Consider the following 26,013-nt stretch of genomic DNA (forward strand, 5'->3'; position numbering starts at 1 on the left):
CACAATCTAACCCATTTTGTCCTGACGACAGCCCTGTGAGGTAGGCGGCACAGGAATCACGATTAGTTCCATTTTGCAGATGAGTGAACGGGCTCGAGGAGGTTTTAGCACTGACCTAAGGTTTCCCCACTCGCAGGTGGACATCTGGGCCTCGGACTCGGCCGGGGAACCTCGGCGGCTCTTTCACAACTGCCTTTCTAGGGAAGAATGAAGTGGGTTGTGCGAAAGACAGTGGTTCAACATCCTATAGAACTCTTCTTTTTTCTTGGGCAGATGAGATCAAGTACAATCAGCCCTACAGTTAATGGCAGGCTGTGCGGAGGCCAAGATGAATAATTTTCTCAATCATCCCTGTGTTTACACCTTCAACAAAATAGTTGTTTTCTACCCTAGCTCTGCCCTTCCTTGATTTTTAAGTCACTTATGGCCATGGAGAAAAATGACACTGTGATTAGATTTCATTGACTCAAGTCTTATTACCAGGATTCACATAGTGGCGCCAGTAATCAAGTCATTATCTACACATACAATCTGCCGTCTTACTGAAATGAAAATGAACCATGTTCATTTATTCCTTCTGGCTGTGCACATTAGCCTGGCTCTCTTCTTTAGCCATAAATAGTATATAATTTATTCCACCGTGTAATATATATCCCACATATAGTATATCCTATTTCAATAGCAGTAAAAATGATAAAACATCACAGGCTGGGTTAAAAAAAATCTTTAAAGCAAAGAGAAAGATTTTTTTTCCAGGGGGAATAAAAAAAACTTTGCAAAAAAAAAAGCTAAATAAAATCATTTATTTTAAAATAAAAGTTATTTGGGGGGTGGGAAATAACCCCTCTATTGCATTACTTTTTAAGTTAGGAATTTTAAAAGTGACCCAGTCATTGCTGACCCAAGTTTTTATCTTGTATAATACAGTGAGAGAAGAGGTGCTAACCCATCATCGTATACTCCAAGTGGGAATGTAACGTATTTTTCTCTTCCAAGTTATTCAGTATCTATGAGTTTCATTTGTTTTTAAGCAGTACTTTAAGACATATGAAATCTAACAAATAGTAAGCTTTGTGGGAGAGCCACTTAAAATACTGCAACAGTAGTTCAAAATTCTCTCTTTAAATTCCTTCAGAGGAAACACTAAGGAGAAGTGACAACATTGTACTTCATGCTTCAACCTGTCACATATTGTATTGGCTTAAGTAAGAGATTTGTCCCTGCAGCAAAACTGGATGTCTTAGTTAATAACCAAAGGCATCCCCTAAAAGTCCCAAGATAATTTCATCGACAGTACAAAATGTGGGCATTCATCTGAAAGCATGAAATTGGCTTTTACTTCTGACTTTCTAGGTTAATTTTGCAACAATACAAGTGTTTGCCATTTGGTTGACAGGCTGACCTGCCTTCTGCTCTTAGAAGTGGGTCTCATATAATGGAATATAGGCAGACACAGCTGGGAGTGCATGCTCCAACAATAAACACAAACTTGAAAGGCAGAAGTAGATGGGTGCTTTAACAATCAGAAGCACTACAAATTGCTCTTGGCTATTTTAAATGTGACCAAATTGAATTTTTTAAATGCACATTCTTTTCCCAGATGGTCCAGAAATGGTGCACATCATCAAAAGGAGCTCCCTTGGAGGTAGAGGTCTCTCTTGTTGCAGTTCCAGCAAGCTTTCAGACTCCAGTAAGCAGGAGGGGCGTGTAACTCAAGGAAACGCTAACGGTCACCATAGCAACTGACGGTGCCCGTAGTTTACCACTGGGGGGCGCTTCCCACATTCTGCGGGAAATTGGCGAGACAGCTTTGTCGCTAGCTGAGGAAACCCTGGCTCTCCAAAAGGGGAGGAGCATTTGGAAACGCCTCTATCTCTCATCTTTCTTTAGTAAGAAGGACTGCAGTGCCTCTGGGAACATTTGCGTCGGACAAATAAGGGCCACACGCAGAATGACCTCTTCCCGTCTGGAAGACTTTGCAGTCTTCAAGGCATAGCGCATGGACCTTGCCACATGTTGTTCTGCCTGAAACTACTATGTGTGTGGTCCTGCCACTGATTTTTCGTGGTTTTTAGTCCACCTTCCAAGACTGTGTTTTTGAGCCAAGAAAGATAAGCTTTATTTTCCTTTTCTTCGGCAAGACCTCGAGATGCTTGGTGAAGCTGACATATATGAGTTCAAACCCTCAGTACGTGAACACTGAGATACAAATTGCAAGTTATGCATCATTACGATCCAAACAACCCATGCTTCTTATCATGCGTCAGGATGCATCAACCTCTCATTTGAGACTAAAGAGAACAAACAAGCAACTTCTTAAAAAAAAGAAAAAGAATGCATTCATAAGTAACCCTCCTTGGGTTTAGTGCTACACTGTTGGCTAATATGAGCTATTGAAAGTATTTTTGGAATGGTCTTCAAATATTAGAAGTATTTTCTTTTACTTACTTGGTATTTCACTATATAGTTATGTACAGAGATGGCCCTTACCATGCAGGAAAAATGTACATTCTCCCCATCTAGGGTACATTATCAACGCTCGTGCTTTCACTGGGCCTTATGAGCCAGCAAGCTGAATTTATTAACCAGCCGTTAGTTCTAACAAGATCATTAAAGTGCAAAGAAGGAGGGAAAACAGCGAGACAGATCAATTTTTTCAATGTCGGAATCAATGTACTTCATGCCCCTAAGAGAAATCATCAGGTACAATAGGCTCAGGTAACAACAACTCTGTATTTTTCCTCTTTCTTCTTTTAAAGCAGAGCTCTCCCTGAGAAGAGAAGAGGGAGGTAAGCGTGAGATAGCCCTATTTCTTCCACAACCATCAATCCTGGGAAAAGGAAGGTCCCTTCCCCAGCACAGACTAACCCCCGCGTTGAGTCTTCGGAGAGAAGAGCTGTCGAGTGGTTGGTCCCATCTCCTGTACACATAGAATATTTTCACTCATAAATATCCCAAAATTTAAAAACAAAGATGACTGGGGAAGAACTGTCTACCAACAGCACACAGACGTGTAGGTTTTAAAAAAAAAAAAACCCCACGAAACAACGTTTTAAAAAATACAACCAGTATTCATAGTGAGCGTAAAAATGGTCTGTGTAAATCAGGAAAAAAATCCCACATTTCTGTGGGGAGGGTGAAGGGGAAGAGCACAGCAAGGTGCAGAGATGATTTTTAAGTCTGTCTTATCACTCAGCCTAAAACCCTGTGGCAAGGTTGTGGCCTTCTGTCCCCTTCCACAGTCTCGTTGGAGAGGTGTGCAGGCCCCTCTCTGCAGACTCTGCACCTGCCTCTCTGAGAGCACCGGCTCCTTGGGCCCCACAGCCTCAGGAAGGAGCCCCTACCCCACCTGAAGACAGCCCCTGGCTGGGATCCCCCGGGGCAAAGCCTACCGAGTTTTTAAAATTTTAACAAAGTTACATTCACGTGGCTGTCATCGTGTCTTTCCTGTGCTGTTGCCTAAAGACCAAAAAAAGCAGTCTCAGAAATGCCATTTCTCCAGCGTAAGTAGTTAGAATGCACTAAAAACCATGCACATGCTGTAGACTGAAATTGCTCATATGGGCGCCCATCCCTACGGAGGAAGCCTCGGCTGTTCTGGAAGCTGGTAATACAGAGAATGTGACAGAGGCAGTTATAAACCCTAAGAGAAGGTTGGTAGGTGTACCCAGGCCAGCGAAATGCCAGACGAACAGCTCGGGCCTTTTCCAGGATCCTTGTCCGCGAGCTCTAACGGAGCCCGGGCAGACTCAGAAACCGACCACCTTACCCGCTTCCTTGAAATGCCTCCCAGCATCTCCTATATTACATTCCCTTATGAAAAATGCACCATCAGCTCTACCGAGGATCAATCTTTTCTCCTTCCCACCCCAAGTCTGAAAGCATTTGTCTTTGACCCCAAACAGCTGGGCTTCCCTGGCTGGAGACAGAATTCCAGGTCCGTTCCATCTTCTTCGGTGCACGGAGGAGACTGGCTTTGTCTCCGTCCCCGGTCCTCACGGCGCTGTGGGAAGCATGGCATGCACAGTTCCGTCCGGCCCGCTTTCCAGGAGACGTCTACAGACTCAGGGGCGAAGCCAGACCTTCAAGCAGGGAGCCGAGGTTCAATTTTTAGTGACAGTTCATACAGCGTATCTTCATCTATGATGAGGGCTTTGTCAAGCAGGTACTGAGTGACCTGGAGGAACAGGGAAATCCTCGCTTTGGGTTCTTTCAGAACACGAGTGCGCCCATTTTCTGAACAGAATCTGACACAATTCAACATTTTCTCTTGAACATTTAAAAATGTTATATCATGGTTTTAAAAATCATGAATAGATGCTCACTGTACAAAAAAAAAGAAAAAAGAAAAAAAAAAGGAAGGGAGGGGGGAAAGCGGGAAGGGAAGAAGGAAAGGAAGAGAAGGAAGGAAGAACCATACATTTCCAGTCATCTCCCAGCTCCTCACCCCAGGGACGTCCCTGAGGAGGCACCACTGTTATCATTTGGTTTGTATTCTCCAGAGTGTCTGTCTTTCTAGATAACTGCATGTCCTTATAGAAATCTTTTCTTCCCTTATAATTCTCAGGTACATCTTATTCCGCTTCCGTCTCCTCAGTGTAGGACGGGAGAGCTCCCACGTCAGCACAGAGAACGTGAACTGCCGTACAACATCAACATGTGATCTCCCCGAGTGCATTTAATAATCCCTTACTGATGGGCGCTTAGTTGCTGTCAATATTTCACGCTTACACAAAGCGACAGTGAAATCTCTGTTCGCACATTTGCTTAGTGCTGACGTGGGAATGTTCTTTTGGGGTGGACGCTAGCAGTCACGTGAAAGGAAATGACACGAAAATAAAAATGTTGGGGCCTGAAGGATTTCTGTGGAAACACTGCTTTAATTTTATGGAGATATAACTTTTGTAAGAAAAATGGATAGTTGGATTAGTTTTAGCATAAATATCACAGTTCAGGACCGTTCCCTTACCCCAGGACGTTCCCTCCTTCTGCTCCCCTGTCAGTCTGCTCCCAGGAGCGGCCCGTGCTGTGATTTCTAGCACCATGCATTTGTTTTGTCTACTCGAGACTTTGATAGAAGTGGAAGCACACAGTCCGTTCTTGCACGCCTAGCTCCTTCCGCTCAGTGTAACGGTTCGAAGTCCTTCCGTGTTGTGGCGTCTACCACTAGCCTGCCCTGCCATTGCTGAATGGCGTGGTGTCCTAGGGATCTAGGACATTTGTTGATCAACATTTGTTGATTCTTTCATCTATTTATGGACACCTGGGCCGTTTCCAGGTTGGGGTTATTATTAAGAAATGCTAGGAATTTTTTTTTTTAAAAGATTTTGTTTATTTATTTGAGAGAGAGAGAGAGATCACAAGTAGGGGCTCATGTGGGGCTCGATCCAGGACACTGAGACCATGACCCGAGCCGAAGGCAGAGGCTTAACCCACTGAGCCATCCAGGTGCCCCTGCTAGGAATGTTTTATACGAGACTTGCAGTGGGCCTGTTTTCATTTACCCTGGGTAAATACCTAGGAGAGAGATTCCTGGGTCATAAAGTAGATGCATATTTAATGTTTGAAGCAATATCCACACGGCAGGCACAGTTTTCTAAAGAGGATGGGCCATGTTATTCCCACCAGCAAAGCAGAAGACTTGCACTTGCTCAGTTCATCAATTTTTAATTTTAACAGATGATGCAAAGATATCCTCCCAAAGTTCTGTACCTAGAGTGTGTGAGAGTTCCTGGTAGATCCCACACGCTGACGTTTGCTATGACCAATATTTTAACATTTTGTTTATCTGTCAGGTGAAAATGATGCCTCCTTATAATTTCCTTCCTAAGTTGAGCAGTTTAAAAATATTTACTGGCCAGTTTTGATTCTTATTCTGTGAGTGACCTCATCTGTTCAAAGCTGTGCTGATTTTTCTACAGAGTTGTGTATACTTTTCTTATAGACTTACAGGAATACTTTCCTTCTGTCTCTTTGTTTTACATGTTACACATGTCAACTGCTGTGGGCACCTGGGTGGCTCCATCGATGAAGCGTCCGAGTCTTGATTTCAGCTCAGATCGTGATCTCGGGGTCGTGACATTGAGCCCCTCACCAGACTCCACACTGGGTGTGGAGCCTGCTTAAGATTCTCTCTCTCTCTCTCTCTCTCTCTCCCCCTCTATCCCTCCCCTTGCTTGCCCCACACCCACATGCGCTCTCTCTGTATCAAAAGAAAAAATTTTTTAAAAAAATCACCTCCTAGTCTAAGTGGTTTTATTTTTGCTTTTTAAATTACTATATTTTGTCATATAGAAGTTTTTTGGTTTTTTTTTTAAAGATTTTATTTATTTATTAGACAGAGATCACAAGTAGGCAGAGAGGCAGACAGAGAGAAAGGGGGTGGAAGCAGGCTCCCTGCTGAGCAGAGAGCCTGATACGGGGCTGATCCCAGGACTCTGGGATCATGACCTGAGCTGAAGACAGAGGCTTTACCCACTGAGCCACCCAGGTACCCCCATATAGAAGTTTTTAATTTTGATGCAGCAAACTTAATTAAGCTTATCTTTTATAGCTCATACATCCTTTGCTTAAGAAGTTCTTTCAAATCTAAAGGTTGCAGATATTTTGTACTATATTTTATTCAAATAATTTAATACTCTTTTATATTAAGGTAATGAACTCATCTGGATTTTTTTGTGTGTGAAATGGTATCAGATGGAGAGCCAAAATTCCTATTTCCTTTATGAGACTGGTCAATTTCTTTCTGGCACTTTCTTTAAATGCCTCCTTTATTCCATATTAGATTTTCATATAGACAAAATCTGCATCTGGACTGTATCCCATCCCTTGAATTTGTATTCCTATGCCAATGTAGTCCTGCATTATTCACTATAGTTTCAGGATATGTGTCTATGTCTGGTAGTGAAAGCTCTATTTACTCTTCTTATTTTTCAAAAAATCCATCGGGTTTTGTGTGTGTGTGTGTGTGTGTGTGTGTGTTTTGTTTTGGTGTTTGTTTGCCTATCTGAGCGTCTTTATGAGTTTCACCATAAATTTATCAAGTTCCATGAAATAATAAGGAAAAAATGGCTGTGAGTTTTATGGGAATCTTCCAAACTACCCTCTTAATTTTTCTGTAAAGCTAAAATGATTTTAAAAATATCTATCTAAAAATGAAAAATGAAAAAAGGAAGGAAGGAAGGAAGGGTGGGTTGGTTGTGGCTGGGATGGAGGAAGAAAGGGGGTATATGATGTGAGATGAACCTTGAAAGATAAGAAGGAGCCATGTAATGTAAGACTTATTGGACACATCAAAACTTTTACTTTCTCTATCTGAAGAGCATAAAAAACCTATAAAATATTTTACACAGGGGACAAATATATTTGACTTTATGTTCCAGAGAGTTCTATCTGGCTGCAGTTTGTAGAAAGGATTTTACATTCTAGAGTGAATGCAAGTAGACCAGGTAACAGACCAGGTAGCTTGGACCAAGATGATAATGATTTATGAGAAATATAGAACATACCATCAATAGATCTTGAGAAACTGATGTTCTTTTTGCCTTCTTTATTTCCCAATCAGAGTTGCCAAAGATTTGTCAATTTTCTTGGTCTTTCCTGTGAGTCAGCTTTTGATATTATCAATCCACTTTACCACTGTTTCTAATTCATTAATTTTCACTTTTTTCTTTATTAATTCCCTTAACAACCATACAATGTTACCTTTGGCTGATGGTCTATTCGATAGCAAGTCTGCTGGAATTGGCGTATCTCTCTGATGATGTGTGATATCTGAGAGAGAAACAGTCACAACAAAATCAAAGCCCAAGTATTTCCTTGTATTGCAACACATTCTTCCAGGTCCTATCCACAAGTCATCACATACTTTCTCCAGTGAAATGTCAGAGCCCTGCCCTATCATTTTCTATGCCCAGCCAGGGCTTTCTTGCCCTTCCATGAGCTACATGAAATGCAGAAGAAGATACTGACTTCACAATCGGGAACAGCTGGCACTGGGTGACCTCAGGTCCAGCAGTGGCAAGCTCTTGGGTGTTACTGACCTTGGGCTCCTTGTTCTAACTTGGTGCTTAGAACCTGGTTGTCCAGCAAGAAGCCTTCAGCATCTGTCTGTCACTACCCTGTCTCAGGAAGTCATTCCTGGAGATTTATTCCCCACCCCTTTGCCCAGACTGCATGCAAGCTGAAATACCCCTGCTGAAAATCGCATCGATCAGTCACATCAGCGAGGAAACCCAGTGTCCTCCATCCCTTCCAGCTCAAAATGTAAAAACAAACAGTGACCTCTGTGACTTAGCCTCTTCTCTCGAAGCCACTGACGTCACTGAAACAGGCTGCTGATGAAATGATTACTTACCATTCTCATCTTGGAGAAATTAACAAGGCCTTCTTCGGTAAAGTTTGGTGTTCCCTCTTCAATAAATGCCAGGTCTGTCAGGTACATCCCCAGATAAGGAACAGCTGGGGGGTTACAGCTGCAAAACCAAGAGACACTGTTCTCAAGCTCATTCACACAAATAGCGACTCCCCTCCCGTGTTTCACAGGAAGCAACCACGCTGCTTCAATCCTGAAGAACAAAGTCTTTTAATTCTGTCTGCACAAGCACACTCACGATATTATAAGTTTTCAGTACATCTCACAACACAATAGAACAGAAAATTACAGCCTGTGTTGTACAATGTGCCTGAGACAATGGCTTGTTCAAACCAAAGGATGTCTTACAGACAAATACCAAGTATGTGCTAGCGGTACTTGTCTGCGGTACTTATATACGGGCCGCGCTTCCCCAGGGAGTAAGAGCATGGAGGAATCTTCAAGAGCTGGGTAGAAAAATCAATGTCATTAGAGCTTGTAAAGCTTGTTTTCTGCTTTCATTACTATTTCAATGTTTCAGAGGTTATAGACCTAATGAATATCACCACTGCACTCTAAAGTCATGCCTTCTTTGTTGTGGTTTTCGAGGTGGGGTATCTTGGTCTTCTCAAAGTCAAGAGTTTGGAGGACATAGGCTTTTGAGCCAGAGAGAACTGGGTCTGAGTCCCAGCATGACCACTTGCTAAGGGTTGATGGCAAACTCTGTGAACCACAGTTTCCTCGTTGTGTTTAGATTAATAAATACCAAATCAAGAAACTTTTTATAGTAAAAGATGGTTTGATTTTAGAGTAAAAGATCATGATATTTTCTTCTTATCTGGGATCATCTGCATGCCACCAGTAGGTCCACAGGACACTTACTGTATGCACAGTATTTCAAATGTCCCCCCAAATCAGGAAAATACCAAGATGATGGAAGTTGTTGCCCATTTGTTTTTCTTTTCAAAGCCAAGAAGGAGGTAGGCCACTATTTGTATACTGTATACATTTAAAAAATCCATTTCTGAATTATAAATGACTTAATAATTAAGATAAACTTACTTTTTAAGGGTTTCTCTGAGATTTTTAAATCTTCCTTCAGATGAAACAGTTTTCTGAAGCTTGTCCATGAGAGCTTTTGTCTGGAAAGAAGTGAACAACTTAGCTTGCTGTGAAAACAACTGCTGTGGTTTGACCAAGAGATCCTCAGTTCCCTTCCAGAGTGGCAGGTGCTGGTACCTTTATCAGACCATTGTGATGTGATATGATTTTTGAAGTATTATGGGCATTATGACTGAATTTGATGTTTAAAAAGAAAACTTGTGGAGAAGAGAAAGTGACTATATTGCTCATTTAGGCAAAAAGTGGAAAAGGTGTAGAAAAGAAAAAGTGCGATGCACGAGAAATTAGGGACTTAAATGATCGGTAAAGCACACGTTGACTTAGGGAATCTTAAATGGGAGGTCTCACGTCAGGTGGTTTTCACGGTCAGTCCTTTCGGGTGTTAATTTCCGAATCACCAAGACACAAATTTGGTTGCTTAGCTATCTTCTGCTACAAACCCTTTGTTTTGCGATCATCTTTCTCAACTTGTTAGAAAAGCAAAACTGACATTTTCCAAGAAATAAAACTGCTGTTGACACTGATCTGGACTTTCTCGCATGGACTCGGGAGACGGGGAAGGTGGCACTTGGGGATGATGGCCCACTCCCGGTAATACCCAGGCGGGCTGGCAGGAACAGCTCTCGGAGTGCCCAGTTTGCGACTCTTCAGACTACTCTGTCTCGGTCTGGGGAACAGCTGCATGCTTCATGACAGCTTTCAGAATGACTCAAAGGGGTACCTTCCCCACCCTGGTTCCTGAGGACTCTGGAAGAAGATAGCCAGCAAGGCCTGGGGAGGGACGGCGGGGTGAGGGGGAGGGGATGGGGCCCCGGGTGGGCCTCCTGCCTGGCCCAGAGCTGGCCTTGGGCTGAAAGAAGCTATGCAAACGGTCCTAGAACCACAGACCGAATTTGGTGGGCCTCAAACTGCCCGGTCCTCCATGCCTTCTGGATGTCTCTCTGTCTGGACTCAGATCTAAAGAAGAGACTGCCGCAGAGCAGACGGTGTGATGAAAGAATCTGAAGGAGGCCATATCTGCAACCAGGCACTCCCGATGGTGACTAGACCCAGGTCCTGGGCCCGGGACGATGGCCTAGCACTTCTTTGAAAGCCACTTGGAGTGACGCATTCATGGGATTGAAATGGTATATTCTACTTAATGCCTCTACAGGTGGTACATTCAGATTTGAAAGAAATATTTTGTGTCAGTCTTATCACCCCTATTCCAGGGTCAGTTATCCCTAAAGCTGCATCCTGTCAAAGACATGGGTATCACCTAAGTCAACAACAGGAGAAGTTTAATGTTTTCTTTTCTTTTCTTCTTCTTTTTTTTTTTTAAGATTTTATTTATTGGACAGAAAGAGGACACAGCAAAAGAGGGAACACAAGCAGGGGGAGTGGGAGAAGGAGAAGCAGGCTTCCCGCTGAACAGGGACCCCAATGTGGGGCTCAATCCCAGGACCCAGGGAGCATGACCTGAGCCGAAGGCAGAGGCTTAATGACTGAGCCACACAGGCACCCCTCTTTTTTTTTTTTTTCTCAAGTTTTTATTTAAATTCCAGCTAGTTGACATACAGTGTAATATCAGTTTCAGGTGTAGAATTCAGTGATTCATCACTTTCATACAATACCCAGTGCTCATCGCAAGTAACCTCCTTAATGCCCACCACCTGTTTAATCTATCTCCTCCCCCTCTTGGACCCCTTACCCCCGCCACAGTCCACTTTCCCTCCAATAACCCTTAGTTTGTCCTCTACAGTTAAGAGTCTCTTTCTTGGTTTGCCTCTCTCTTTTTTTCCCTCACAATGTTCATCTGTTTTGTTTCTTAAATTCCACGTGAGTGAAATCATATGGTATTTGTCTTTCTCTGACTGACTTATTTTGCTTGGCATAACACTCTCTAGCTCCATCCACGTCACTGCAAAAGGCAACATTTCTTTCTTTTTTGTGGATAATATTCCACCGTGTGTGTGTGTGTGTGTGTGTGTGTGTGTGTGTGTGTGTGTGTTTGTGTATATATATACATCCTGCATCTCTTTTATCCACTTATCAGTCAATGGACATTGGGCTGTTTCCATAATCTGGCTATTGTTGATAATGCTGCTATAAACATCAGGGTGCAGGTAGCCCTTTGAATGGGCATTTTTGTATCCCTTGGGTAAATACCAGGTAGTGCAATTGCTGGCTCACAGGACCAATGTTTTCTTAAAGAAGATTTATGAATCCCTTGGTACCAACCTCAGATGAAAAAAGAAATAGGGGAGAGAATGAAAGAGAAGGCAGAGGAATGACTTACTGATCTTGATGAAGTGTGACAGTGTGTGTGACCAGATAATGTGCTCTCTGTATCCAGTGCCCAATGGCAAGGGTTACCATTGCCTTATGAGGAGGCAAAAGTGAGCCACAACAAGGGTATCGGTGTCCAGTTTTTAGATTCTGATCTAGCTGTTTGAAGCCCATTTTAAAAACAGTATTAGGACACCATTCATCATAAAATCTATCAAAAAACTAAGAAGAGGGAGGAGTTTCCTCAGTTTTATAAAGGCATTTACAAAATACCTATAGCTAGCATGATCCTTAATTGGGAAAGACTGAATGCTTTCCCCACAAGACTGAGAACAAGGAAAGAATGTCCTTTCTCACCAGCCTTATTCAACATAGTATTGGAAGTTTAGCTAAATCAATAAGACAAGAAAAGGAAATAAAAGGCATATCCATTAGAAAGAAAGAAGTAAAATAGTTCCCATTTACAGATGACAACGGTCTGTGTAGAAAAATCCCAGGGACTCTATAAAAAAGCCCCTAGAACTGATCAATGAGTTTGGCAAAGTTGGAGATAGAGGACAAATACCAAAAAAAAAAAAAAAATCAATGACATTGATTAAATTAAAATTAAAAATTAAAACCACAGTGACATTTAAAATTTCTCTAAAGAAAATGAAGTATTTAGGTATAAGTCTAAAAAATTTACACAGAACTTATCTGCTGAAAATTTCAAAATGCTGATTTAAGAAAGCAAAGAAATCCTAAAAAATGGAAAGACAAACTGTGTGGACTGGAAGACTCGACAGAATCAAGATGTCAGTTCTCCTCAAATTGATTGGTTTACTGAAATTCCAATAAAAGTGTCAGTAATGGTTTTTAGACTTTTTTTTTTTTTTTTTTACAAAATTTACATGGAAAGTCGCAGCACCTGGAGTAGCTAAAATAATTTAAAAAAATTTTTTTAAAGATTTTATTTATTTATTTGACAGACAGAGATCACAAGTAGGCAGAGAGGCAGGCATAGAGAGAGGAGGAAGCAGGCTCTCTACTGAGCAGAGAGCCACACGCGGGGCTCGATCCCACGACCCTGGGATCATGACCTGAGCCGAAGGCAGAGGCTTTAACCCACTGAGCCACCCAGGTGCCCCTGGAGTAGCTAAACTACAATAAAGTGGGAGGAATATAAAAAGAACTCGCAGATCTCAAAGGTAAAAAAAAAAAAAAAAAAAAAAACTAATTAAAAAATGAGCTGCAGACATTTCATTGAAGAGGATAAACAGATGGCAAACCCAGCATATGAAAAGATGTTTAACATCACTAGCCATTAGGGAAATGCAAATTGAAACAATAATGAGATATCAAAATGGCTAAAATGAAAAACAGTGATAACACCAAATGTGGGCAATAATTTGGAAAAACTGGGGGATCCATACTTTGCTGATACAAGTATAAAATGGTACAACCACTCTGGAAAAGAATTCGACAGTTTCTTATAAAACTAAACACAATTACCATCTGATTCAGCATTTGCACACTTGGGCATTTATCCCAGAGAAACGAAAACTAAGAGTCACACAAAACCTATACGTGAATGTGCATAACAGCTTTATTTGTAACAGCCCCAAACTGAAAACAACAACCCAGATGTTCTTCAAGAGGTGAATGGTTAAAATGTCCTATATTTATATCATGAGGACTACTTAGCAATAAAAAGAAACGAAGTATTGATACATGAATGGATCTAGGGAATTTTTAAAAAGGCAATCTCAAAATGTCATCTACCATATGATTCCATTTATATAATGCCCTTGAAGTGACAAAATTTTATAGAGATGGAAAACAGATTTTTGGTCGCCAGAGTTAGGGAAGGGGCAGGGAGGAAGTGGCTATGGCTATGGAAGGTGGCAGGGGGGATCTGGGTCACAGCACTGTGTTGTATCTTGACTGCAGGGGTGATCAAAATGCATAGCAGTAAACACACACAGGCCCAAATGAGCACATACGTAAAACAGATCGTCTGAATAAGGTTAGTCATGTTACCAATGTTAACTTTGTGGTTGGGATGTTTAGTTACACAAGAGGTTACTGTGGGGGGCACTAGGTATAGGGTGTAGGGGATTTCTATTATTTCTTCCAAACTATATGTGAATCTACATGATCCTAACATAAAAAGTTTTGTTTTGTTTTGTTTTTAGATAGAACTTATAAAAGCTATGGTGAGGCCCAGGCTTTGATCACAGATAAAAGAATTTGCTTCTGGCGCCAGGAGGACATGGCGAAGTCTGGAAAATTCCCCCAACACTGTTTGAGAGGGCTGGGTAAGAAGAGTCAGCCTGCCCACAAGGGATCACCAAGGACAGGACAGCCTCTAGGAGAGGTAGGACATACCCAGTCTCAGCGAAGCCGGTGGGAACCAGTGAGAGCTGTAGGGCAGATGAGGTCAGCTAAGGCCCCCTGTTCCTGGGCAGGCCAGGCAGACCACACACCCACACACACCACACGCAGGCAATTCACGGGGGCCTGGAGCCGGCAACCAAGTAGGAGAAGACTGCACCAGGAGACCGGTCAGTGCACAAAGCCTCCCAGAAGCCCAAAGGAGCCCTCCCCAGCACCCAGAGAGGAGGCCGGGGGAAAAGGGCAGCAAGGAGACTGATTTTATTTGAATCTTGAAAAAATCGAATGAAAACAATAGGCATGAACAAGCTGAGTCCCATTAAAAGGAAATTAAGATCGCCTCCTTAAAAAAAAAAAAAAAAAAAGAATGCTTCCTGCACCCCTTGTCTTTATGCCAAAAGTTTACTACATAAATGAACAAAACCAAAAACCAACAACAGTGAACGTTGAGACCCTAGGGCACTTATACGTTTACTTTGAGGAGAAAGAATACACTGCCGGACACTGCTGTGTTCACTCGGAATTCATAGGCCTTCTCTAAATAATTTAGGAGACAACTTCTGACTAGCAACTGCACCGTTTGAGGTTGTCCCCAAATACGTTATAATGAATGTCTGGGGTTGTATTTATTTTTCTAAATTAACCAGTTAGAAGTGCACATGTGTGGAATCAATTAAGTGGTAAGAACACAGTAATTACCCACATTGGCACCTTTCTTTGGCAACTGAGCTGCTCGATGTGGTTAATTATTTTCTAATTCTTTATATTTCCCTCAGCTCTGGGCTCTGGTCTCCCGGCCTCTCCTCTCAGCCGCGGGTGGGGGACACGCCGGAGCTCACCTGCTTGGACACCTTGGCCCAGGTTTTCTTCAGCCTGTAGATGGCGCTTCTGTTTAAGGCTGAGGTGATCTCCAGCACGCCATTGTAGTTGTGCAGGCAGCGACAAATATCCGCCACGGCCACCCACTTCTCTATCGCGTTGGCACGGGAGCTGACATCGGCATAATTCATTATCTGGGAGGCCACCAGGTTACTCATCTGAGACAATGCAAAAGCCAAGAGAGGCCAGCTAAGAGCCCAAGAAATGCATTCAGGCAAAGCACCTGACTCACCCATAGAGATGTCAGGAAAATAGGGTGGCAAGGGACATGGAGGTCAAAGTCCACATTTAGATACCAACTTTCTGAAGAGACTAAAATGTGTAGTAATGCTAATAGCAACAAGAAACCAATGGGAACCTGTTCATCCTCAGAGTGAACAGAGAAGGACTGTTGGGAATCTGTATGTTGGGGGAACAGGTCATTTTTTTGTTTGTTTGTTTTTTAATGAATAATTTTGATAAGGGAGTTATTTCTAGTAACTATTGAGGAAATGGAAAAGAATGAGCTAACTCTGGAGGAATGGCAAACTTTGCTGACGATGGATTCACTCCTTGGGGCTCTCCACAAGAGGTCCTTCACCCCTGACGTGTGGGAACCAGGAAGGCCCAGTTACCACAGAAAAAGAAAACACACTGACCCCCAAGCAAATCAGACTCTAACCTGATCAGATCTCAAGTCAGACACACTTAGGGACAGGGGAAGAGAGAACATTTATTCCTTATCTCGCTGGATTTTCCCACCAGAGTGAATAGGATAAGTACTTTGGGGAGTACTATTTCAAGTACTATAGTACTTGAAACTACAGTTTCAAGGGGTAAGTACTATTACGCTATTAGATGAAACCAAGAGAAAAAGAGGCAGCTGGCACCGCCCAACACTTAGCATACAGAAAGGGAAAGGACAGTTTAGGATTGATTACTAACAAAGGGAATGCAAGGTCTGTCATCTTATATCCATACAATGAATCTGGTGCGTATACCAGTTCTCTGACAATTCCATAGATCTCACAGTGTCTCAGAATTGTACATATTCATTAAAAAATTATTTTATACTGAGAACCTAGAATGGACTAGGCATTCTTTAAGGTTCTGAGAACAGGAAACACCAAAAAATCAGCATCCCTGACCTCAAGCCACTGAGCCTTGTTAGGCAGAAACACGAAGGGAGGCAGACACAAACAAATAAATATCACATAATGAAAGGCAAAGCTAAGTCTTCATGGAGGGGTTTGCGGACATGGAGGTCGTGGGGGTTGTCTGGCTTCGTAGAGAGGAGGCTTCCAGAAAGAGGTCATCCCTGCTGTGAGTCCTAAAGGATGAGGAGGAGCTAGCCACTGCTTTTCATCAGAGGAGACCACCTGGAAAGGGACGGAGGTAGAAGGCACAGTGTAACAGGGGATCTGGCAGTCGTCTGAGGAGCACAGCGAAGCCACAAGAGAGACACGGAAGCCTGGTAGGCAGGGCTCTTGTAGGCCGCGTTGAGCCACTGGGACTGTATCCTGAAGGGGAGAGGAAGCCGCTGGCCAGATTTTGTCATGAAAGTGATATAAACAGATTGGTCTTTCAGAAAAGTTTTTTTTTTTTTTCCTGTGACACTGTGTGAAGAATGGGTTTGGGGACAAGGAGATGACAGTTGGGAGAGTGAGGTAGGAGCTCTCGGAGAAAAGGATGAAAGGTTAAATCAAGGTTGAATCAAGGCAGTAGGAAAGTAGGGGAAAATGGTCTGGGACGTTTGTAGATTTCGGGCTCATTCGTATATTGGTGAGTGAGGTGGGGTGGGTGACACAGAGTCAGAGATGCCCTCTAAATTCTGTGTTTGGGTGAGTGAGTGTGTGGTCTGGGCCACACACTCTGGGCCAAGGCTAAGAACATCCCGTAAGATGAAGAAGTAGGCGGGGCAGGTCTGGGAGGTACTGAGGATCAGGAGACCCATTTGCAATCTGTTGAAGGCACAGTGCAAGTAGCCATCCAAGCGGGGACGTGAGGGTCTGGAACCCGGGAGGGAACTTCTCATTTGATGGTTCATTATATCCCAAGCGTATGTACAGCACAGAAAACAGAAGTCCATTTTCTAAGCGGGGCCTCTGCTTCTCAGAGAGGAGCCGGAGGGCTCCCGTGTCCTGTCTCTTAGGCAGCAATGGCGTGGGTGCTCCTCGTGGGGTAACATCCACGAAGCACACGTGTAACCTGCAGGTACCCTGCACAAAGCTCTGTCTTGGGAATCTACATTGTTGTTTTTTATTGTGAGCCTGAATGACTTATTAATTTACCTACAGGGAAGCTTGTAGTCTTTTTTAACATCATTATCCCTTTTGTTTTTCAGTAGAACCAGAAAGGGAGCCTTCCCTTTGCCTAGCTAGGCCTCAAGATACTCCCACATATGTGGTTCCGTCAAAGGATGAAGATCATTAGAACAGAACTGATTAGGAGTCGGTGGGTAAAAAAGAAGCTCCGTCTTACTGCTGGAGAAAAGCAGAGCAACGAGTTGGACCGACAGCTGGTCACCAGCACGCACAGCTGCAGTACCACTGTAATTACGCTCGAAGCGGTCCCTTCCAACCCTGGAATGCATATGCGCTGAGTGTTCAGTAATAATGAGGATGATTTGTACTAACCCAACCTTACTGTCACCAGCACCACCGGGGACCAGTGACACATGTGCTAGTATAACTAGTCAATGTATCACCACGACGTAATGATGATTGTAATAGCAATAACAGCAGCCATCTATACATTATTGAGCATTTACCAGACTGGAGTTTCATCAGAAGTGAACCTCTCATGTCTGGACGTTAACTAGAAATTATTACGTCACTGTGAGCTCTTAGAGAAGATTAAAGATTAAAAAAAAAAAAAAAACAAAAAACTTTCATCAGTTTTGTTTAAAAAGTGGGGGGCAGACTTGCTTTATTTTAGGGAAGGAGTCATAAGACCCTGATACTCAGCTTCCTATAACATGTCCAAGTTTTATTTTTATGGTTACTCACATCATTGAAGTGCTGGCTGGTTTTCATAATGTAAGGTGTTCTTTCATTTTTATCCAGCTTCATCCACCCCTGCCCAAGAAATTCTCTGTAAGTTCAAAGCAGAACAGAAAACCAGTTAAGCTTTTGAAGTGGCGGCCATGATCCTGAACTATGAGTACAAATATTATATACATTAAATTTGACCATCTCAAATGAATTTTGGCTCATCCCAGCATTTTACCACTTTACGCCAAAAAGAAAGATTTTTCAATTTCCACCTTTCTCTTATAAATGTTTGGAATTTTGTCCTTATTAGGATCAAGATAAAGGCTCCTCTGAAATTGGAACACAATGACCATCACAAGAAGAATAAAGACATTAAGTACTAACTCAGGAACCAAGACTGTTTTCCCTGGATCGGCTTAGGAAAACTTTAAGCCTTAGCAGAAGGGCTGAAAAATCCATCACTACCAAAAATGTTTATTACGAACAACATGTGTTCCTCCACTTTGCTCTGATATTCTCCAGGATGATGTCAAATCCTCAAGCAGGGATTTCCCTCTGCTCGGCCAAGAGCCCAGAACAGGACACATGGTGAAGGCTGCATAAACACTTGTTACCACTTCACACAGGGAAGGCCGTTCCAGTGGTAGGAGCTCAGCCTGCTGGAAGGTCTGTCTTCTGAGTAAGATCCCTGCCCCTTCACTTGGCTCCCAACCAGCCCACCAGATCACAGCAAGCAATGGACAGGCAAGGTGGTGCATACGGCAAGTATTTTGTATTGGCTTGACAAAAGAGAACCTGAAGTGAAATTACTCTGACACAGTCTTAATCCAGAAATGTTGAGTGAGTTCCTGCAAGAGGTTTTTTTGTTCCTCCAAGTTCCCGCAGGGCTGTTGGATATAAAGGTATGGCAGTTCCACAGATGAAAATAATGGGTAGATGTCCAAGCCAGCAGGGAGTGGAGGAAGAGAGAGTCCCAGGAAGAGACTGACCGTGGAGGTTTGGCCTTTGCTCTTTCTCCTCCGCCACAGAGCTCAGTCAGGTTCATCTCCCCCTCCCCGAATCCCCACTGACTAGAGGCGAGTCAGGAGGTGGGGAGAGGCACTGTGGTTTCTTTTTTTCTTAGAGGGAGAGAGAGAGAGACAGACAGACAGAAAGTTGGGGAAGGGCAGAGGGAGAAAGAGAGAGAATCTCAAGGAGGATCCGTGCCCAGGGCTGAGCTCAGAGTGAGGGTCAGTCTCACGACCCTGACATCATGATCTGAGCCAAAATCAAGAGTTGGACGCTTAGCTGACAGAACCCTTCCCAAGTGCCCCATGGCACTTGTGGTTTCTAACTCAAGACTTCAAGTAGTCACTGGGTTCTTTTGGACAGCCAATAGTCCACATTTCATTCCCCCCAACCTCATGCATCAGTGGAGATGGGGAGGGTGAGAAGATACACCGTCTACAGAACAGCCTGCAGGGCGTCTTCTGGCCTGGGCCCTTATGCCTCTCTGACCGCCCACTGCTGCACTTGAACCCTCAGCATCATCATGGCCTCTTCCCTACCTGCGACACGGGTCACATGTGTATCTCTTGCCCAGCCCCTCCTTTATCCTTCATTTAGCTATTTCAAGGACGTGGGCCAACAGTAGCCATTTGTCCAAAGACCTTGCTTGTGGAGCTCCTGAATTTGCAGTGGGAAGGGGCTACAGGCCCCCTCGTGCTCTATGTGAGAAGGCTGAAGTGGTGACACGGCCACTCATCATGGGGTAGCTGACGCCCCAGGGCTCTGCTCCGCATGCACTCAGGGAGCGCTCCATAGCGGGAGTCTAGCCACCGTGTTGCAGAGTCTCATAGGTCAGCAATACCTGTTGACTCATGGGAGCAGGTGAGGAGTTGTAGCCGAATTCCCAGATTTTACCCATCATCAGTGCTTCTCAAAGTATACTCAGATCACATAGTAGCATCTGGGATTCTCATGGAAAATGCCTTTTTCCTGGCCTCAAACCTACTAGAACCCAAATCTCTGAAGGGGATATCTGGGAATGTACATGTTTAACAAGCTTCCCAAAGGACAGCGGGCACCAAGCAGTTTGAGAACTACGGTTGCAGCCATAGTGACGTTCCTATAATCAAGGGGGTGAGAATACAAAGAAATTCCCATTCCATGGAAACTGCTGCACGGAAAGAAACATCCTAACAGTCCCCGGTGTCTCCAAAGCCATATTTCTAACATAAACTAAGACCAAAAGGCATTGGAATCAGACCAAACCACCCTAAGATTAAGACTCACACCTCTGTGCACACACATCTGCCTGAGGAGTAATAGCAGCTCTAAGCCCCCCGGGGCCTGCCTGAGGGGGCCTGCAGCGGGGAGGGCCGCACTCACTCGTAGGGAATGCTTCTGAAGACGATGTGGTCCAGGAGGGTGATCTGCTCAGCCAGCTCCATGGCGGACAAGGTCTCAAAGCACTCAGCCTTCGGACAGTCTGTCTGCAAGAGAGGAAGGTGGGGATGGCACACGCTGAGACCCTGCGCCCGCAGCCGCTCCAAGGACAACGTCCCTCAGGGATTCCAGCCTCGAAGACAATGGCAGAAGGCTCGGAAATATCAGCCAGCATTCACAGCATGGACCAAGTGCTGACCTCCGAGGCGAATCTAGGTCGTCTCACCATGCTTCACCTAAAACGGCGCTGGAGCCCCCAGTGCTCAGTCATGGCCGTAACAGTGCTCACCTTTGAGAGGGAGTTTGCACACAGTTGTGCTGGATGAGACCACGGCTGGACTTACCAGTTGAATTATATCCTCTAATTTTAGGTGGATGTCATCTTGATCATCTTGGGAAAGGGCCCTAAAATAAATAAATAAATAAATAAATAAATAAATAAATAAAACAAAAATAAAAATATCCTCCATGAAAAGAAAACAGGCATGCCAGGAATGAAATGACCATGAGCAGTTTGGTTTTCCCTGGCTGGCAAGCTGGAGGGTTTGGGGTCCATAAGGCTGTGCCACCAGCTGGAGGCTCCAGAGACATGAGGTCAAAGAAAGAGAAAAAGACAGGAAGTCAAAGAAAGAGAAAAACACATGCGTTAAAGACCAGGAGGATCGCTGAGAGGGCTGGCTTAGCCCAGGGAGCCAACTTCTTACATACAAGGTGGTAAATAAGACACCCACCATCAAAGCCACCCCATCCCCGAGCACCTGTGCACCAGAAATTGAGGGGAGTTCCTGGGGGACAAGAATTTGAACCACACAAGGTAGTAGCCAGTAGGTAAACTCTTTTCCCTTGATTCCCAGATGGCCTTTCCTGAGACACATTTGGTTCTGTAGCCCCACACACATAGCTACTCGGCTCACAATATTTTTTTTTTCTAGTGATGAATGACTGCATAAATACCTAAGTTAATTAATCCTGAAGTGGGTGCTGGTTTCAGAGTGGGAGTGATATTTCATGTCCAACAGAAGTTCAGAGTCCAGGAGAATGATACTGATTATACAACTTGCCATCTGGGCCAAGCATTTTACGTTCGCCAAAACGAAGGCATGATCATATATTAGAAGTAATAAAATGTTTCAACGCTCCCAAGCCATGTAGCCTGTCTCCTAGAGGGGGGTAGTTTTCAAAGAAATAATGACGTGATATTTGCAGTTCTCTGAACTGATGAAAATAAAACTCAAAAATACGAAATCGACAGAGATGGGTTACTGTACACTCCCCATATGCCGGCCACGTGTGAGGCATCGGACATACACTCTCTCGTGGCGTAAGAACATACACTCTCTCGTAGCGTAAGAAGTCCCTTCCAAGTAAGCACTCTGATCTCCATTTCACAGATGAGGAAACCAAAGTTCAGGCGAACTAACTTTCCCAGGGTTTGGTCAGTGAGCTGTCCTGTTGCCCTTGCCTGTCTTAGGCAGTCTTGTGAAGGCACCTCTTCAAGGATCCAGCACAGAACACATCCAAAAAAGCCCCGTCTCCTTCCTCTCTCTTCCCTTCTTACAAAAGCTCTTGGCTGTTCACCAGGGAGAAGATTCCTTCTAGAGTAAAGGAGTGGCCGTCCTCTTGTCAGCAATGAGCCGTATCATTTGTCAGCGGTAAGAAATACTCATCATATGAGAAAAGGCAGATGAAGGTGAGGAAAAAAATAAGCAAATGCAAGTCTTTCTCCAAAGACTGTTAAATCACACTTAAGGATTTAAGGGGATAAAAGCAACTCTTTCCCAAAGTTTATATCATTCTCTCCAGGGTAGTCTAGGTTCCTGGAGAGAGCTCAGTAGCCACATAACTATCTGTACCGATGGAAAAGATCTTTCTTTTTTCTTTCTTTTATGAGGTTGGGCAATAGTTTTTCCTTGGAAAGAAGTGGTCAGGATGTTGGTTAGCTTCTATCAAATGTTCCTTTCATCAGTGATCTCACGCTGATGTTCCAAGATGCGTCCTGGTCCTATTCAATTATCTAATGTCTTCTCTTTTCCCAAATGCCTATTGATGCTTCTTGGGACTTTGTGAGGTTTGTGGGTCACATTTTCATGACCTAAACCCACTCCAGCTGCCCACCCATGAAGTCAGTCATCGCTTGTTTTTTGGTTGGTTTTGGTTCTTTTTTAAATTTTTTTATTTCATGGCATGTTAGTTGTCTACTAAGATCTATGTCTACATAGATTCCGAAACCAGTTAGTCAGACAACATTGGAGAGGAAGTGGTATTTTAGAAATAGAAAAGTCTTGAGCAGAGGTCTTTTATTTTTTTTAAATATTTATTTATTTATTTATTTAACAGAGAAAGACAGTGAAGGAGGGAACACACGAGTGGGGGAGTAGGAGAGGGAAAAGCAGACTTCCCGCTGAGCAGGGAGCCTGAGGCGGGGCTCGATCCCAGGACGCTGGGATCATGACCCAAGCCAAAGGCAGACTTAACTGACTGAGCCATCCAGGTACCCCTGAGCAGAAGTTTTTAGTCACAAACAAGACAAAAAACTATGTATGCCTATTAAGCTTCTTCATTATAAAGTAACCCCTGTGAGACAGAAATGGTTTATTACTGGGAGCTTTCAGTTTCCTGTGTAAATGTAATGTATGTTTAAATACATTTCGTGTTTACATCTTGGTATTATACAGCTTGACTGCAATACCTCTCTAATGTCAGGGCTACATTTGACTACAGTGTGATATGTCTTTATCTCTCGCAGCCACAACTTGTATTTGCAGGGAGGTATGTTCATAAATTTTCCCTTAGAGGGAAGATCCCTCTACCTCTGGCCCATCTCCAATAGAGGACGGACGTGTTTCTAGTCTTCAGACTGTCTTCATGCATTGATGGACAAGCCAGGACACTGGGCTCCTTTCACATCTCCCAGTCAGCATGATCAGTTAAAAATATGTGCATTTAGAATGAAATGCCAAATAACACATTTAAAAGGAAATAGGATTATTTATGTTCTGCAACTGGAAAAGTCCTCTTACAACAGTGGAAATCAGATAGGCTTAAAAACAGAGCCAGGAGCAATTGGCTTCTGTCCCCAGACTGGTCCACACTCTCTGGGCGGACTGCTTGCTGCTGAGACTGGCAGGCTTACGCCCATGGCATGACCTGCCTCTGTCTCTGCTCCTCCTCACTTTGTGACTGATTTAATTGCTTATAGCGTCACCTGCTGGGACCTACCAGACCACCCCTTCCTTCCTTTGCTTTCTTGGGCATGGCTGTCCTTCCTCCAGGCTTACTTGAGCCCATTGCTACCTATGCTCTGGCATATTTTTTTAAAAAGTCAGATGTCCACAAATGCATGGAAACCTTGAGTACTCAAGACTCCCGGTTTTGGTTGGAAATAATTCCCTGTTTGTTTCCAAATTAAGAAATAAAGTAATAGGGCGCCTGGATGGCTCAGCGGGTTAAGCCTCTGCCTTCAGCTCAGGTCATGATCTCAGGGTCCGGGGATCGAGCCCCGCATCGGGCTCTCTGCTCAGCAGGGAGCCTGTTTCCCTCTCTCTCTCTGCCTGCCTCTCTGCCAACTTGTGATCTCGCTTTCTGTCAAATAAATAAATAAAATCTTAAAAAAAAAAAAGAAAGTAACAGAAACATCTTTATAATTTTCCACATAATTATTATTATTTTATATAATTGTCATATAATTACTGTAATTTTCATATAATTATTAAATAATCCTTCTGATTATTTATTATACTCCATGATGATATTTTTTTCACAAAGAATTTCATGAATGAATCATGGCATTCCATCAGTGATAGTTATATTGAGGTTTTACCTCCTACTCTACTTTCTAACCATTCTGACATGATTTTAAAAATATAAATATGTAAATGTCATATATAAACACAAGTATCTGTATGATAAATTATCAAAAACCCTGAAAAATTAATGTATCATTATTCCTCCCATAAGCACAATCGTGTGCTGGGGCAGGGACCCTTAAGCTTAGTGCTGGTGGAATGAATTACTTGGCAGAGGGACTTCAATCAAAGATTAGTAGTTTTCTTGCACCGGGATTTTTTCCTTTTTTTTTTTTTTTTTTTTTTTAACACAAAACCATTCACTCACTTGTTGGATAGATAAGTTAGTGCCTCCAAGACCCGGCTGACCCAACTGGGACGCAGGCTCTGGCTGTTTGCTCAGCTAATGGGCTGGTGACCCACTGCTATTTGTCTGTTTTAGTTGATAGGCTCAGGGCTAACCAAAGACTTTTGTTTGTTTTGGCCTCATGGGAAGAAAGAAGGTCAGAGGTAGGAGAATGGATGGTGTGTTATATGTTCTCTGCTTGGCTCTGTGGGTAAATTTTGAGTGGTTACGGTGAAAGATGTAGAACCAGGAGCCAAAGGAGCTATTTTCACCAGAGACCTAAACTCGGGCTGGGTGAGGCCACTCTGGGGTGCACGTGGCTTAGGGATGGGTTGGGTGGCCTCTGGGTCAGCTTTTTGATAGGGAAATTGTGGCTTTAAAGCCCTGTCAGACAGCATTCTTGTCAGAAACAATGGTGACTCTGATAAGGTCTCTCCCTCAAGTGGTGTCTGGGGCAGGGAACTTGAATAAAGATGCTGAGGCAGAAAAATGACTGGGTTTGTTCCTGAGCACACATTTCTTGGGACTTTCGGAATACTTTGGGAAGATTTTGCAAGGGACCAGAAGTGTGGGTGGGCAGCTGGGGCATCCCATCAGTAGAACTGCTTTTTTGTTTTGCTTTTTATTTCCTTTATTCTTTTACAAAATAGCAAGTGGTTTAGGACAATAGTTTCTTTTGTAACAACTATATTGAAATATAATTCCCATGTCAAATAATTCATCCACTTGAAGTGTACATCTGAATGATTTTTTTATTGCATTCATGTCTTCATGCAATATTAAATTGGCTTTTAATGTTATAATCTCTTTGGTGTAGACAAGGTGATGAAGCCTAAGGAAAGCTGAGTTTGACTAAGACCTAGCTTGGTTTGGCTTGCGCTGTATTGCCTTGATGGAAGAAAGTATTTTTCCCAAGAGCTGACGTCAAAGCTAACAGTGATAATAACAATAACAATAAATGTAGCAGTAAAACAACTGCTACTTATGTTTCAGGCATGTTAACCTCTTTGTACAGATTATATCATGTGATCATCACAACTCAATAGTAGGTACTACTAGTCTCATTTTATACATGAGGGAACTGAGGTTTAGACTAGTTAAGAAACTAGACAGCTGTAAGGAGCTGAACCAAGATTTTACCTGTGAATCCTGCAAAACAGAATCAAACTCAGCTCCATGTCATGCTCCCAGCTGTGCCATCTACTAAAACTTCTATCTCTTATTGATCCCACACCTTTAATTCTCAGGTCATCTATTCAACAAAAAGAGTTAGCACATCTTAAGCCTGATAAACAATAAGGCCTGTAATGGTAAATAGGATTCATCTTCAGGGCCAACTCCAATCAATAACATGTCAGTTAATGGAGTTCTGAGCTCACCCACTTGTACAGGCAGAAAGCCCTCAGGATTGATTGGTAATGTCTGGCATGGGCGTTGTGAGGGGATGGGCAGCATGTTTGTCAATCCTGAGAGTCTTTCCCAGTCTGA

The 26,013-nt window shown here is 43.2% G+C and overlaps 1 protein-coding gene across 2 annotated transcripts in view; it reads right to left on the reverse strand.

Annotated features, from left to right (window-relative positions):
* Nucleotides 1-265: 265 nt before the first annotated feature.
* RASGRF2 (Ras protein specific guanine nucleotide releasing factor 2) overlaps nt 266-26,013 on the reverse strand; it is a 251,133-nt gene continuing 225,385 nt past the window's right edge. Inside the window, exons 20-27 of one of the 2 annotated variants that reach the window (XM_032335830.1) lie at nt 20,739-20,799; nt 20,338-20,441; nt 17,983-18,067; nt 14,956-15,153; nt 9,416-9,495; nt 8,357-8,474; nt 7,705-7,773; nt 266-4,177 (exon numbers count right to left, since the gene is read on the reverse strand). In XM_032335830.1, coding sequence (XP_032191721.1) covers nt 4,085-4,177; nt 7,705-7,773; nt 8,357-8,474; nt 9,416-9,495; nt 14,956-15,153; nt 17,983-18,067; nt 20,338-20,441; nt 20,739-20,799 — 808 coding nt within the window. In that variant the 3' untranslated portion in view covers nt 266-4,084. The remainder of the gene's footprint in view (nt 4,178-7,704; nt 7,774-8,356; nt 8,475-9,415; nt 9,496-14,955; nt 15,154-17,982; nt 18,068-20,337; nt 20,442-20,738; nt 20,800-26,013) is intronic. The other variant, XM_032335831.1, reaches the window with a different exon arrangement.

The sequence above is a fragment of the Mustela erminea genome, chromosome 3, assembly GCF_009829155.1.
Source record: "Mustela erminea isolate mMusErm1 chromosome 3, mMusErm1.Pri, whole genome shotgun sequence".
In the NCBI taxonomy this organism is placed as follows: Eukaryota; Metazoa; Chordata; class Mammalia; order Carnivora; family Mustelidae; genus Mustela; species Mustela erminea.